Below are 16,369 nucleotides of genomic sequence, written 5' to 3'. Positions count from 1 at the left end.
GGAGCACAAGCAGGTGAGGGGCAGAGAGACAGAGGGAAACACAGAATCTGAAGCAGGCCCCAGGCTTTGAGCTGTCAGCACAGAGCCCAATGTGGGGCTCGAACCCACAAACCATGAGATCGTGACCTGAGCCAAAGTTGGACACTTGACTGAGTCACCAAGGCACCCCTAGCATTACATTCTTTAGCTTTGTCCATGTAGTTGCAAATGGTAAGGTTTTATTCCTCTATGACTGAATAATATTTCACTGTATACATATACCACATCTCCTTTACCTATTCCTCAATCAATGGACACTTGGGCTGCTTTCATAATTTGGCTATTGTTGATAATTCGCTATAAACATCAGGGTGCATGTATCCCTTTGAATTAGTGTTTTTGTATTTTTTGGGTAAGTACCCAGTATTGTGACAGTGTGATTGCTGGATTGTAGGGTAGTTCTATTTTTAATTTTTTGAGGAACTTCCATACTTTTTTGCACCAGTGTGCATTCTAACCAACAGTGCACGAGTGTTTCCCCACATCCTTGCCAACACTTGCTGTTTCTTATGTTTTTGATTTTAGCCATTTTGGCAGGTATGAGGTGATATCTCATTGCAGTTGTGATTTATATTTCCCTGATGGTAAGTGATGATGAACATCTTTTCATGTGTCTTTTGGCATTTGTATGTCTTCTTTGGAGAAATGTCTGTTCATATCTTCTGCCCATTTACTAATAATTTGCTTTTGGGGTATTGAGGTTTAGAAGTTCATTATATGTTTTGGATAGTAACCCTTTATAGATCTGTCTTTTGAAAATATCTTCTCTCATTCTGTAGATTGCTTCTTAGTTTTGTTGACTATTTTCTTCACTGTGCAAAAGCTTTTTATTTTGATGTAGTCCTGATAGTTTATTTTTGCTTTTGTTTCCCTTGCCTCCGGGAACCTTTCTAGAAAAAAATTGCTATGGCTGATGTCTGAGAAATTACTGCCTGTGCTTTCTTCTAGGATTTTTATAGTTTCAGGTCTCACATTTAGGGTTTTACTCAATTTTGAGTTTACTTTTGTGTATGGTGAAAGATGGTGGTCCAGTTCCACTCTTTTGCGTTGCTGTCCAGTTTTCTCAGCACCATTTGTTGAAGAGACTATTTTTTCCTATTGGATATTCTTTTTTCTTCTGTTGAAGATTAATTGACCATATAACTGTTGGTTTCTTTGTGGGTTTTTGATCTGTTCTATTGACCTATGTATCTATTTTTGTGCCAGGGCCATACTGTTTTGATTACTATGGCTTTGTAATATGACTTGAAGTCTGGAACTGTGATGCCTCCAGCTTTGCTTTTCTTTTTCAAGATTGCTTTGGCTATTTGGGGTGTTTTGTGGTTCCATTTAAATTATATGATTGTTTATTGTGGTTCTGTGAAAAATGCATAGCATTTAGTCTATTTACAATCACAGTAATTATTGATAGATATGTGTTTACTGTCATTTTATTACTTACTTATTTGGTTGTTTCTGAAGATTCTGATCCTTTCTTGTCTTTCTCTCTTTTGTGGTTTGCTGGTTTTCTTTACTGATATATTTGGATTTGTTTCTCTTTATTCTTTGAATATTTATTAGCAGTTTTGATTTGTGGTTACCATTAGCTTTGCATATAACCTCTTCTGCATACAACAGTCTATATTAAGTTGATGGTCATTTAAGGTTGAACTCATTCTTTACTCCTGGCCTCCCCATGTTTTAGGTATATGGTGTCATATTTTACATCCTTTTATTTTGTGATTTCCTTGAGTGGTTTTTTATAGAAATATTCATTTTAACTGCTTTTGTGATTCCTACTTTCCTACTATCACTTTTGGTCTTTCTTTTCCTCTCATGGAGAGGAATTTAGTATTTCTTGCAGGGCTGGTTTAGTAGTCATGAACTCCTTTAATTACTGTTTGTCTATCAATCTCTTTATTTCTCCTCCTATTTTGAATGTTAGCTTTGCTGGATAGAGTTTTTGTGGATGCAAATTTTTCCCACTCAGCACTTTGAATATGTTATGCCACTCCTTTCTGGCTTGGGAAGTTTCTGCTAAAAAAACCTGGTGATGGCTTTATGAAGTTTCCTTTGTATGTAACTGTCCTCTTTTGTCTTATGTCTTTTAATATTTTTGCTTTATATCTATATTTTCCATTTTAATTACAAGATGTCTTGGTGTGGATATGCTTCTGTTAATTTTTTTTCAGGGTTCTCTATTCCTCCTGGATCTGGATGTTTCCTTCCCCAGATTAGGAAGTTTTCAGGTATCATTTCTTCAGGTAAACCCTGTGACCCTTTTCTCTCTCTTCTTCTTTTGGGACTCCTATAATATGGATTTTATTATGTTTGATGGAGTCACTGAGTTCCTTATTCTATTCTAATTTTCATGATTCTTTTTTCTCTCTTTTGTTGTTCTTGATTAGTTTCCATTACTCTGTCTTCTAGGTCATTAATTCATTCCTTTGTTTCCTCCATCCTGCTGTTCATTCCATCAAGCATGTTTCTCATTCCTTTATTGAGACTTTTATCTTTGCTATATTATTCCCTATCTCTGTGTTAATCGTCTCACTGATGTCCTCCACTCTTTTCTCAAATCTAGTGAGTATCCTTATGATCATTGCTTTAAATTCTCCACTAGGTATGTTACTTAAATCTGTGTCACTTAGATCTCCAGCTGTGGCCTTGTCCTGGTTTTTCATTTGGGACAAATTCCTCTGTCTTTTCATTTTGTCTAAGTCTCTGTGCCTGTTTCTGGGTGTTAGAAAAGTTAGTTGTCTCCTGTTTTTTTAGGATAATGGCTTTATGAAGTTCTGTAGTATCCTGCAATGTAGTGTCCTCTATTTTCCCAGCCCTGGTGCTTCCAGATACCTCCAGTGTGTGCTGTGTGTGGTCTGCTGTTGTGTCCTGGCTGCAGTGCATTGTAACTAGGTATGCTCTGGTCTGCTTGTGAAATGAGGCCTCTTGCTGCTGCCACCAGAACCGAGTCCTCACAAAACTTACAGATGGGGATGGTATTGGCAGGGGTTTGAGCTGGTCCTCTAGGGGAGGAGACCTACCAGGTTGGGGCTAAGAAGGCGGTTCCACTGAGTACAGGGGGTGGGGCTTGGAGTAAGAAAATTAGGTAGCTACACTGGTTCCCACAGGTGGCTCTGTGTTTATGCTGTGGGCCAGGGAAGGGAAATGGCACCTGCCAGCTCCTTTGTTCCTGGAGGGGTCTCTGTGAATGCTGCCTCTGTGACATACTCTAAGATGAACAACTAACCTCCCCACTGTGTGTCCCAGGTTTTCTTCAGATTACTGTTTCTATGCAGTATGTCCTTGGGCTGTTTGGCCTGTTTTTTCTCCAAGAGCAGCCCCAGTGTCCTCTGGGCTCTCACTGAGCCAAGTCCACTGGCCTTAAAACTTCATGTTTTAAAGCTCTTCTGGTTGCAAGAATTCAAGAAATTGGTCCCTCTCACTTTCTAAGCCAGTTCTATGGGGATTTGTTTTCCCCATGCACGCCTGGTACGCAAGCTTGTCTCTTACTCTTCTGCGCAACTGAAGCTTCTGGGCTACCTCTAAGCTTGGCCATGATCTGTTTCTCTTCCAAGCCACATCTTACACTTCCTACCTTCTTCAATGTGCCTTCTTCTCTATCTTTAGTTGTGGAGTTTGTTTTGCCATCTTCAGATTGATTTCTGAGGTTTTTAGATGATTTGATAGTTATCTAGTTGTATTTGTGGGACAATGTGAGTCTATGGTTCTCTCCCACCATCTTCTTAAAATCCTCTTTCTTTTTTCTTTTTGGTATGTCTGACAATGGGATTTTAAACAGGAGTTTCCTAGTAGGCTGAAAAGTTAAGTAGAGCTAGTATATCTAGTCTCACTTGTTTTTAAAAAAATTTTTTTTTAACATTTATTTATTTTTGAAAGACAGAGAATGAGCAGGGGAGGGAGAGAGAGAGAGACACACACACACACACACACACACACACACACACACACACACACACAGAATCCAAAGCAGGCTCCAGGCTCCAAGCTATCAGCACAGAGCCTGATGTGGGGCTCAAACCCACAAACCGTGAAACCATGACTGGAGCCGAAGTCGGATGCTTAAACGACTGAGCCACTCAGGTGTCCCTAGTCTCACTTGTATATAATCTATGTATCATAGAGAGACTTCTTTAGAAAAGAAGACAGAGAAGTAGTGACATGTGTTTGCTCTACAAATGCTTTTGAGATATACCTCTGTTACACTACATCTGCTTTTAAAAACTATCAAAAGCACCATGCCAGCCCAAATATTTCTGGACCATGACCTCAAACTAATTTGCATCTGCTATAGTTACCCCTTACCCAAGTACATTTGGTGTTTTGAAAGAAAAATCTGAGTTTTACATTAAATTAAGTAAACAATTCACACTAGCAGTATAGAATAATAGTTTGGAATATGAGATGTCAGCTATTTTTTAGTAATGTTTCTGTTCTTATCATACTCAAGAATAGACAAATAATGTTTAAAATTACATGAGATATATAAATATTTGAATACTACTATGTAATTCCTGTTAGGTATCTAAATTCATTTATCTCACATAATACAAGGTCAATTTAAAATATGTGGTGATGTAAGAAACAACAAGTGTTGGCGAGGATGCAAGGAAAAAGCAACCCTTGTGCACTATTGGTGGGAATGGAAACTAGTGCAGCCACTGTGGAAAACAGAATGAAGGTTCTTCAAAAAATTTAAAATAGAGCTAATTTCCTTGTAAATGTGGGAGTCAAATATTATTAGGACACAGGTATACAGGTGGTAATGATCCAGTAATTCCACTACTGGGTATTCACCTAAAGAATAGGAAAACACTAATTTGAAAAGATACATGCATTGATATGTTGGCATTATTTATAATGCCAAATTAGGAAGCAACCCAAGTGTCCACTGACAGATGAAGAAAGATGTGGTGTGTGTGTGTGTGTGTGTGTGTGTGTGTGTATATATATATATAATTCAACCATAAAAAAGAATGAAATCTTGCCATTTGCAACAACATGGATGTATCTAGAGGGTATAAATGCTAAGTGAAATGAGTCAGTCAGAGAAAGACAAATACCATATGATTTCACTTATATGTGTAATTTAAGAAACAAAACAAATGAACAAAGAAAAAAAGAGACAAAAAAAATAGGCTTTAACTATAGAGAACAATGTGGTGGTTCCAGAGGAAAGGTGAGTGGGGGAATGGGTGAAATAGGTGAAGGAGATTAAGAGTACACTTAATGTGATGAACACTGAGTAATGTATATAGAATTACTGAATCACTATATTGTACACCTGAAAATAATATAACAATGTATGTTAATTACACTGAAATTTAAAAAAAATGAAGTAAAATGGAGGGTGATGGGAAGGATCATCAGTAATGTATTAGCCCAGCATGTAGAATTAAAAATTACTCCTAATAAAAAAAAAAATTAAAATATTACTCTTAAAGTGAATCAACATTGACAATCAGCCTTTAATCCTGGTTTAAGTTCAATTAATAAGGTTGGTAATTTCTAACATTTATTATTTACTATGTGTCAGGCACTTTTGAGTGCCCTTTACTTGTATTATACATCAAAGTCTTACAAAAATTCTATCTACTCATTTTACCAATGTGGAAATAAGGCACAGAGAAGTAAAGTGATTGCCTAAGACCAGACACTTAGTGAATGACACTTTAAAATTTCAGAAAATTTAAACTCCTTTTTAAAATTAAAAACAATTTTCTTGTTTTAAAATATTCTGATATTTTTCTGAAGTATAATTGATGCTGATAAAATATGTAGAAACATATAGAATATTCCTAAAAGGAGAACTAGACTTATTGCTGACATACTTTTGAGAATTGAATTTTACATTTATTTTAGAGTCATTTAACTTTAATTTGACATTTCTTCAAAAAGTTAATTGCACAAAGACATCTGCCCAGGTCTTTTCATTTTCTTCTCTCTGTTCAACTTCCTATAATTGTTTCAAAAGGATTCTTATTTATTAAAATATAATAAAACAATTCTAATGCTAAAGAACTATATTAAGAAGTTATTATGGAAAAATGTAATATCAGAAATCCACACAGTAAAGACGGTCACAACAGGATTCCCTAAAATGAAACTTAAATGTACTGGTAGAAAGTGCTTGGGTTTCCTTTTGCCCTGGGGATATATGAATAAGCTTTCCTTGAAGCCAGATCCCAGTCCCACACCAGCACCTTTCTTCTCTTACCTTTTGCTTCAGATATGGGGCATGATTGTCTTCCTTGGCTGAGAGATACAGAGAGCGAACCTGTTCCTGCACTGCACTGTAGAAGGTTGTCTCCCAAAATTGCTGATTCGTCCAAATGGGGTGGTCCTGCACACAGGTGTAAGCAAACTGGCTGACTCCAGGGGCCAGTTTCTGTGAGAACACACAATACATATCATCACAGGGCTGACCAAGTCATGAAGGTTCAGAAAATTACAGGGGTCATGGTTGATCATAGATGTTATCAAAGTGTTTACCTAAACAATACCTTATGGCAGTACAAGCTTAGCAATCAGCAACCTATTCATTTTTCTCCTTTCTTTTTTTAAACATATTAATTTTATAGCTGGCAACTTTGGGCTTCCTATGAAATCCTTTAGGGTCTCAGTCACTTCACAGACATTTTAGCATCAGCTAGAAATCGAAGTTATTATATGAATTAGAGAATGTATGAAAAGTACCTGGCACTTTGGAGTTGGTAGCTCTTATTACAATTAGGATATGTGAATGAAATCCATCGTAACCTAAACAAAGCTTCAGATAATTGAAATTTTTTTCTACTTGGTTTTAGAGTACATTTTGCTGGGGGGGAGGCACTAATTAAAATGTGAGTGAACCCGCAGTGTGGCCTTACACACAGAATGAGGGCATGTCATGCATTTGGGACTCAAGAAGAATTACACCCTCCCTACTGGTCACTCTAGCCCATTACCTCCCCACCAAGACTGCTGCCTGCCTCACATACTCCCTAGCAGAATGTCCTGCACTTCAATGGCATTTTCTGGTAACCAAGACTGGTCAAGGGAAGGTAATCTCAAACCAAACCTTCCTTTCCAGGACTTCCTGTTGGGCTTCAAAGTAAGAGTAAACCTTACTCTGTGATTTACAATAGAAGGAAGGAAAACTAACTCTGCAGGCACTTGAGGCACTTCATAAATATTTACATATCTCACTTAATACTAAATATAAGATGCACCTTATTATTGCCAATTTAAGGAAGAGGAAACAGAAGTTCAGGGAGGTTTAAGTGATTGCCTAAAGCCAAATAACAAATTACATAAGTAGTAAAAACGATTTTCAAGCCCAAAGTTTGTTTGGTTCCAAAGCCCCTGCTCTTTTTTGTATACCAAACTGTCTTGCAAAAAACATCATAAAAGAAGTACTAATTAGCACTGCTGTTTTTTTCCTGTACTTCAGGGTTTTGTTTCCCAAAGTAATATTCTGCCTTGAAGAATCTGATATGATTTTAATTAACATTGTATTTTTACTTTCACATGTGATTCATATTGTCAGTTCCAGTTAATGATTTAAATAATCTTTCCATAGCTACTGGCTTTCATCTCTAAAGGTTAAAGGTATTTCAAAAATTTTTTAATCGATAATTTCTCAGCAAACAGCAGGTAATGTTCTCAATAGACAATTTTTGTTCATTTTATTTTTTGGAATTGAGTTCATCTGTTTTCAATGAGTAGGACTAAGGTTTCTGATAAGGTTTTTAAAGCAATTTAATAAGATTACTTCTCTTCTTTTGGAATGTTGGACACTGAAGATTACTATTAAGGTTATATATATAAGAGTTATGTAGCAAAAGTTGGTTCATTTCTTAGGGATGTATAACAGATGAATAAGATACCTGGTAAAAATGATATTCTAATACATGCTAATTTCCTTCTTGGTCTAGAGCAGACTAAACCTAGAACTGGAATAGGCACCATGCATACCACGAAATGTAGTACCTATTTAGTTGGAAGCGGGATGGCTGTGATTTTGCCTATGAGAGTCTATGTATTTCTGTATCACATGTGTAAGTCCCTTTCAAGCTAGGACTATGTACTGCTGCTGAGATGATTGACTATAACTCCCAAACAGGTGAGTATAAGTTGAGATTGGCTGTAAAACAAAAATCAAGAGTTCTCCAGAACTCCCCCAGAGGGAAGCTGCATGAGGATCACTGTTGATCTTCATAATGCCTATATACTCCTTTAAAACACAGTTACCATCTACCATTGGGGAATCAAGGGCAAAATGTGTGTGGTTCTGCGAGTACGTAAGCAGAAGTCACAGACAATGTGAATCCCACGTTCCTCCTATACTCTGCTTGTAGATACTTGGGATGTAGGTTGCACTTTTTTTTTTTTTTTTTTTTTTTTTTTTTGCTCTGCAGCACTCTAAGGACTAATAATGATCTCAGTAGCAGTGCACAGACCTATTTTGAAAGGGATTTTAGGGGTGCCTGGGTGGCTCAGTCAGTTAAGGGTCTGACTTCAGCTCAGGTCATGATCTCATGGTTTGTGAGTTCAAGCCCCTTGTCAGGCTCTGTGCTAACAGCTCAGAACCTGGAGCCTGCTTCGGATTCTGTGTCTCCCTCTCTCTCTGCCTCTCCCCCGCTCACGCTCTGCCTCTGTCTCAAAAATAAATAAACATTAAAAAAAAAAAAAGAAAGATTTTAAAGGCATGAAATTCAAACAAGATAAAAGCATAATTCTCAGTTGCCTCTCCTGTAAGTATAGTCAGAAGCAGCACCATTTCTTACAAATGCAAGGTAATAAACAGCAGCTCTTAAAATTTTTAAATTTTAGAGTTCCGAAATTAATATAGATGAGTTCAGAAAAACAGAGCTCTTAGCAAATCCTTATCAGTTTCTCACATAAAGTACTTTTAGGATCATCAACTAACCAAAAAAGCTATTATTAACTTTAGATCTCTTATTACAACTTGACAGAGTTCCTTAGGGATCTGAGAGCATAATGAAGCCCTGCCTTTCCTTTTCAGAACTTTTCTTACTGATGCTGCATATTCACTTTCCTTGGCACATATGACTTATTATCTTCCTATTTATTCATAAACTAAAAATGAATATGCAAAAACTCTCCTAAATCTTCCATACAAAAGTGGCCTGTATATATTCCAAGATAGAGTGACAGTGGCTCAAAGTATCTGCACCCACAACTGTTTCCCAGGTGAGACACTGTAGCGGGGGGGAAGTGATTATAGGATACTTTTTGGTGGCAAGGCATGGCATCTGATATATGCATAATAAATCATTAATTCCCAAATACTTCAACTATTATTATTTTTCCAAATATGAAACCTTCCTCCTTCCTTATGGTTTCCTGCAATGTCTTTCCAACCACAGGCAAGGGCCACTGTGTCCCTCACTGTTAGGATGGGAGGGACTGATGGGCAGGTGTGTTCTTAGGACCAGCAGAGGGCAGTAGCACCTTATTCTGCTTACATTCTATCAGGGCTTTAGATGGGAACTGCAAAAATGGAGCTTTGTAGTCTAGCTGGTCTTGGGTGGTAAGGTGAATGCTGCATGTCTTCACTGTGTATTTGCGAGACCCTACAAAAAAAAATGGATTTCCCCGAGGTCATACAGCAAGATGAGTAGAAGGGATGAGAAATAAGGTTTTCTGCTGTTCAGTATCATTTCTGTAAGATATAAAAATTGAGATATTCCACAAAACTATATTATAATTATCTGGAGAAGGATACAATGAGATTGTTTAGAGTCTCCAATTCACTATTTCTATAACAGTAGTATTTGTAAACCAAGAAAATAAGCACCTATCTATGAAACTATCTCCTGATTCTAATAACTTCTTTGAAGAGAAAACTTTCCTATGATAGTTTCTCAAATTGGCCCATATGCCATCTTCATGACCTTTTGTTTTGTACAAACATGAGACCTAATCCACACTGAGAGTGCAATGGTGGTGGTGGTGGTCATGGTAGGGAATGCTGTTGTCAAATGACAGCTCTCTTTCCCTTCAATTTTGGCAACAATATTTATTTTATATTTCCTAATATTTTTTTATGGTTCTGTCCTAAAAAAACAAGTGATATTTTGCCATGCAATTTTATGAGATGTTTAAGAATATGTTGACTTCCTTCGTTATCTAGAAAAAAACAATAGCCCTGAAGGTACTAGATTAAATAAACAATGCTATTCGTTTTCCACAAAGCATTCAAAGGAAATTCAGCATGGGATAGGGTAAGGAGAATAAAATTACCCGGCTTACCAACCAGCAGGCCAGATTCAAATCTAAATAAATGGACACAAATCATTTCAGAGATGAATTGGTCAAGGGGAAGGTTAAGATGTCAGTATGAGGGATCGGTCTAAGGTCTGTCTGGCTAGACATGCTTGTTCTCCAGGCCCAAGGACCCAGTTAGGGGGTGTAGAGGGAAACCAGATTTCAGGAAAAAAGCTAGCTGGTAGGATTGATTCCACAAATATGTAATGGTCTTAAAGAATAATGCAGAATACAAATATTTATTGTTTAAGTTGCTGGGTATTTCGAATCTACCTCTGATACTGGAATACAAGTATACTGCATTGCAGTTTGGGGATGGTGCCAACCAGTACTTTTATGATTTTACACTGGCCTGACAAGGATTATATTGTAGGTTTCATTTTACCCCTTACTGATGCTTCTCAAAGTATACAATTTATATTTCATTGACTTATGCAACATTTAATTAAACTACATAATTGAGAAAAAACACAACAAACTCTTTGTAAACATATAACTCAGAAGGGGCAGAAACAGAGTGGCTTATAATGAGTATATAGGACACTGTGTGCATTAGTCATTGCAATTTACAGAATGGTAAATCCAAATAGTTAAAAAAAGGGTGATTGTGAGAATCTACTATAATTTTTTCTGTTCTGCTACCTTATACTCTAAGATTGACTAGTGCAAGTAACCTCAATTCCATAATGGTCTAAACCTCTCCCAGATTACTTAGAAGATTCAGGCACACAATTTCTGCACAAGAAGTACATTCATTCACCAGTATATTCATCTGATGTGCCGATTTCAGTAGTTAGAACAACAGGGTTGAAGTCCTTAACCATTTATCCTTCTTTTTTTTTTTTTTGTTTATTTATTTATTTACTTTTTAATGTTTATTTTTGAAAGAGAGAGTGAGTACGAGTGGGGAAGGGGAAAAAAAGAGAGGGAGACAGAATCTGAAGCAGGCTCCAGGCTCCAAGCTGACATGTGGGGCTTGAACTCACGAGCTGTGAGATCATGACCTGAGCCAAAGTCAGACGCTTAACCGACTGAGTCACCCAGGCGTCCCTATTCATTTATTTTGAAAGACCGGGAGTATGCGTGTGGGCATGCACACACAAGCTGGGGAAGGGCAGAGAGAGAGAATCCCAAGCAGGCTCCAGGCTCCAAGCTGATATGTGGGGCTCGAACTCATGAGCCATGAGATCATGACCTGAGCTGAAGTTGGACGCTTAACTGATTGAGCCCAGGTGTCCCTATTTGTTTATTTTGAAAGAGAGAGAGTGTGCGTGTGAGCATGTACACACAAACGGGGGAGGAGCAGAGAGAGAATACCAAGCAGGCTCTGTGGTATCAGTGCAGAGCCCAGTGTAGAGCTCAACCCACGAATCGTGAGATCATGACCTGAGTCAAAATCAAGGGGCTACCCAGGTGCCCCTAACCACTTATCCTTCTAAAGATTCTCTGTATTAGGTTGCTTAGTAAATACTAAGAGAAAATATTAAGAGATCAGATGTCAAATCAATTTTGACTTTGACATTTGTAGGAACAAAATACAAGCTTGTTGTCAAGTCCTTTGCCTGGGTTAGGTATTCTTAATACAAGATAGGATCCAAATCTCCTACCTCCCCCCCCCTTTTTTTTTTACAGGTTTTAAAACTTTATTTCTATTTTTATTTTAAAGTTTATTTATTTTTGGGAGAGTAAGAGCGAGCACAAGTGGGGGAGGGGCAGAGAGAGAGAGAGAGAGAGAGAGAGAGAGAGAGAGAGAGAAACACTGAATCTGTAGTAGGCTCCAGGCTCTAAGCTGTCTGTCAGCACAGAGCCCAAAGTGGGGCTCAAACTCACAAGCCGTGAAATCATGACCTGAGCCGAAGTCAGATGCTTAACCAACTGAGCCACCCAGGCACACACAGGTTTTTAAACTTTATATAAATATTACCATATTATGTTTTCTTCTGCAGTTTGTTTTTTCACATATTATGATGCTAGACTTATTCAGGTAATAATAGTATATAATAATAATTATTAAAACTAATCTACACTGATCTTTCACTATGTACACTTATCAACTTACTTAGTCTTTATGCAACCTTATGATTCACTGAGATTTTTACCCCTGTTTTAAAGGTGAAAGAACTGAGGCACAGAGAGTCAAGTATCTTATCCAAAAGAAAACTGCCAGGAAGTGGTGGAACTAGAGTTGGATTCAAACCTAGACTGTTTCTTAACAGTTTCAAACCCAGAATCTGTTTTCGTAATTACTGCACAATTTAACTACAGTATGGAATTCCATTACACGAATATGTAGCATTTCCTTGCTCCTGTTAATGGACATTTGTATTGTTTTCAACTTTTTGCTATGTTAAATAATAGTGTATAAACATTATCACACATGTCAACTGTCAACTTTGATTATTGGTTTCAGTACCATTTAATAGTGCCTGGAAATACTTGAGAGGGGCCTAAGAAATATGATAATTAATTCCCACTGTTTTCTGTACAAATAAATTTTGGGGTTATTGATACATTGGCTATTTTTCCAGTGAGAAATTATTTCATGCAAATCTTTTACAAATACACTACTAAAAAAATAATTCTTTAACATCAAATAGCTAGTCAGGTTTTGAATTTTTTACTACCTTATAAATGTTAAAAGTTTTTCTTTGTTTTTTTTTTTTTTTTTCACAATTAGTTTGATTCAGGAAGGACCCAAATATGGTCCATATATTACTATTAGTTATATCTCTAAGTTTTAATCTATAGGTTCCTTTACCACCTATCTCTTTCTCTCTCTTTTCTGTTTTTTTTTTTTTTGAGAGAGAGAGAGAGAGAGAGAGAGAGAGAGAGAGAGAGAATGAAAACAGGGGAGAGGGACTGAGGGGGAGAGAAGAAAATATTAAGCAGGCTCCATGCTCAGTGCAGAGCCTGATGCAGGGCTCGATCCCATGACTGTGAGATTCTCACTTGAGGTGAAATCAAAAGTTGGATGCTTTACTGATGAGCCACCCAGGTGCCCCTCTCTCTCTTATTTTCCCTCTCACTTGCAATCTATTTGTTGAAGAAACTGGATCATTTATCCAATAGTTTCCATTAGTCTGGTGGTTGTTGACTACATCCCAGTGGTGTCATATAACATACTCTTTTGTCCTCTGTATTTCCTGAAAAGTAGCAGTTGGATCTAGAGGCTTGATGGGATTCAGGCTTGACTGTTTGGCAAGAATACTTCATGGATGGTATTACTATATATGGTTGTTTCTTTTTTGTGATGTTAAAGGTTGTTTATGGTCAATGCTTATTCATTAATCATTAGGAATAATCAAATAGTGATATTCTCATTCTAGCATCATTTCCTCATTTATTAGAGTATTTCTGTAAAGAGAAACTTCCTATTCATCAACTGTTTAGTGACCTGAACATGTAATTTGTACCAGATAAATACAAGATTTTATCCCTTCATTTATCAGTTTTAAAAACAATGCATTATTTTCTAGCATCCATCACAGTTGACCAGTTTTTCTTTTTTTATTCATATTTTTCTGAACTCATGGATTTTTAAAGTTTATTTATTTTGAGAGAGAGAGAGAGAGAGAGCATGGGAAGGACAGAGAGAGAGACGGAGAGAGAATCTCATGCAGGTTCCACACTGTCAGCATGGAGCCTGATGTCGGGTTTGAACCAATGTACTGTGAGATCATGACCTGAGCTAAAATCAAGAGTCAGACACTTAACCGACTGAGCCATCCAGACACCCCTGAACTCATGGATTTTAAAACATATTTAAGTATTCTTAAACCTGTTTAGGAACAAAGCAAAATAATCTATCCATAAGTGTTTACTGTAAACTCGTGCTTTTCATTAACTCAATACCAAGCACTATGGGACCTCTGTCTACAAAGTGCTTATAATCTATATGGAGAGATAAGAACTCCACATGTGAAGACTGATGCACCTCATAATGTTGTTTATAACAGCACCGTAAATCAGGAAGATTAAGGGCCTGATTGGGAGAACATAGTCAGCAAAGAAGTGAGTAGATACACATCAAGGTGTTTTTTCTGAGGTATGACTACAAAAGGAACGGAAGAAGAAAAGCATCCGTGGGTCCTAGCACAGGAAATTGAGGAATTTGGTGAGTCACAGATCTCACTATGTGTACTTGCAAATGCCCTGAAAGCTCAACAAAAATGTTTATTATGGCATTATCTTTAATAGCTATACCCCCTCCAAAGTTAGCAGTTTTAATGCCTAACAATGGAGAAGGAAGGTTAGGTAAATGACAGAACATTATTAACACCAAAGAATATTATTCTGCCATTACAGTAGTTATATGGTGATGCTTATATGAAAGAAGTACTTATGCTACATTTAAGAAAATCAGCCAGGGGCGCCTGGGTGGCGCAGTCGGTTAAGCGTCCGACTTCAGCCAGGTCACGATCTCGCGGTCCGTGAGTTCGAGCCCCGCGTCAGGCTCTGGGCTGATGGCTCAGAGCCTGGAGCCTGTTTCCGATGCTGTGTCTCCCTCTCTCTCTGCCCCTCCCCCGTTCATGCTCTGTCTCTCTCTGTCCCAAAAGAAATAAATAAACGTTGAAAAAAAAATTAAAAAAAAAAGAAAATCAGCCAAATATGCTATGATTGTATCCATAAGTATACAAAGAGTGGGAGGAAAAAGGCAAAATGAAAATGAAGTAAAAGTAGTAGAATTTTGACAATTTATTTTCCTTCTTCAAAAATAATTTTAAGGGCTCTTTTTATTAAATATGGCAGATTAGGGGTGCCTGGGTGGCTCAGTCAGTTAAATGTCCGATTTCAGCTCAGGTCATGATCTCACGGTTCATGGGTTTGAGCCCGACGTTGGCCTCTGTTGTGACAGCTCAGCACCTGGAACCTGCTTCGTATTCTGTGTCTCCCACTCTTCCCTGCCGCTCACCCCCGGACTCACGTTCTGTCTCTCTGTCTCTGTCTCTCTCTCAAAAATTAAAAAAAAATAGTAAGTGTGGCAGACTGAATAGTCTTTTGTTCCTCAAACCCCACTGAAATGACCACAAAAGGAAAAAATGGCAAAACATACAAGAGCAAAGAGAATGAGAAAAAAGACAAGAGATCAGGGAGATTAATAAAATTTTAGAAGTCATGAAGTGGATTTATAAGCAGTAGCAAATTCTGAAGAACCGATAAGCTGAAACGCCACACTACTTAGAGAAGGAAAAGCCCCCTTCACACTTTAAAAAAGTGAATTTTATGGTACATGAATGATATCTTAATTAAAAAATGGAAACAACTCAAATATTCATCAGTTGATGAATAAATATGGTACAGACTTGCAATGTAATATTATGTGGCAATAAAACATATGAGATACTGATACATGCTATATACCATGGATGAAACTGGATAACATTATGCTAAGTGAAAGAAGCTGGTCATGAAAGATCACATGTTGTAAAATTTAATTCATACAAATGAAATGTCCAGAACACGCAAATCCATAGAGGCAGAAAGTAGATTAGTGATAGCACAAGGCTCGGGGAATGGTGGAATGGGTAGTGACAACTAACGGCTATGGTGTTTCTTTTTGTGGTAATGAAAATGCTTTAAAATTGATTGTGGTGTACACCTGAAACTAATAACACTGTGTGTCAACTATACTTAAATAAAAAAAATTTTTTAATTGATTGTGATGGAAGAAAGTATCTAAAAACCACTGAATTGTATAGTTTAAATGGATGAATTGTATATGGCATGTGAATTACATCTCAATAAAACATTAGAAAAAGGTTGCTGACAAGAAGAGCTGGGTGAGGATGTGTGGAAACTACCTGTTACCTTTGCAACTTTCGGTAAATGTGCAAATACTCTAAAATACAAGTTTACTTAAAAAAAAAAGACAAAAATGATATAGTATGCTGACACTAGTCAAAAGAAAACTGGAGTGACTATGTTAATAGAAGATTTAGATTTCAAAGTAAAGAATATTAGTGCAAATAAAGATAATTTTCTAATGGTAAAGAATTAATCAAGAAGACATAAAACCCAAAGTACTTATGTATTAAGTAAGAAAGCTTTAGAATACATGAAT

At 37.1% G+C, this 16,369-nt stretch overlaps 1 protein-coding gene across 7 annotated transcripts in view; it reads right to left on the bottom strand.

The window, feature by feature from the left end:
• SBF2 (SET binding factor 2) overlaps window positions 1-16,369 on the bottom strand; it is a 448,047-nt gene that overhangs the window by 84,871 nt on the left and 346,807 nt on the right. For all 7 annotated transcript variants that reach the window (XM_040456902.1, XM_040456904.1, XM_040456906.1 and 4 more), the window contains exon 18: window positions 6,254-6,424. In XM_040456902.1, the coding sequence (XP_040312836.1) occupies window positions 6,254-6,424 (171 nt within the window). The remainder of the gene's footprint in view (window positions 1-6,253; window positions 6,425-16,369) is intronic.

The sequence above is a fragment of the Herpailurus yagouaroundi genome, unplaced genomic scaffold (genome assembly GCF_014898765.1).
Source record: "Herpailurus yagouaroundi ecotype Mexico unplaced genomic scaffold, PumYag 218, whole genome shotgun sequence".
Taxonomy (NCBI): Eukaryota; Metazoa; Chordata; class Mammalia; order Carnivora; family Felidae; genus Herpailurus; species Herpailurus yagouaroundi.
The sequence above is the reverse complement of the archived record's forward strand: the minus strand, read 5'-3'. Positions and strand labels throughout refer to the sequence as shown.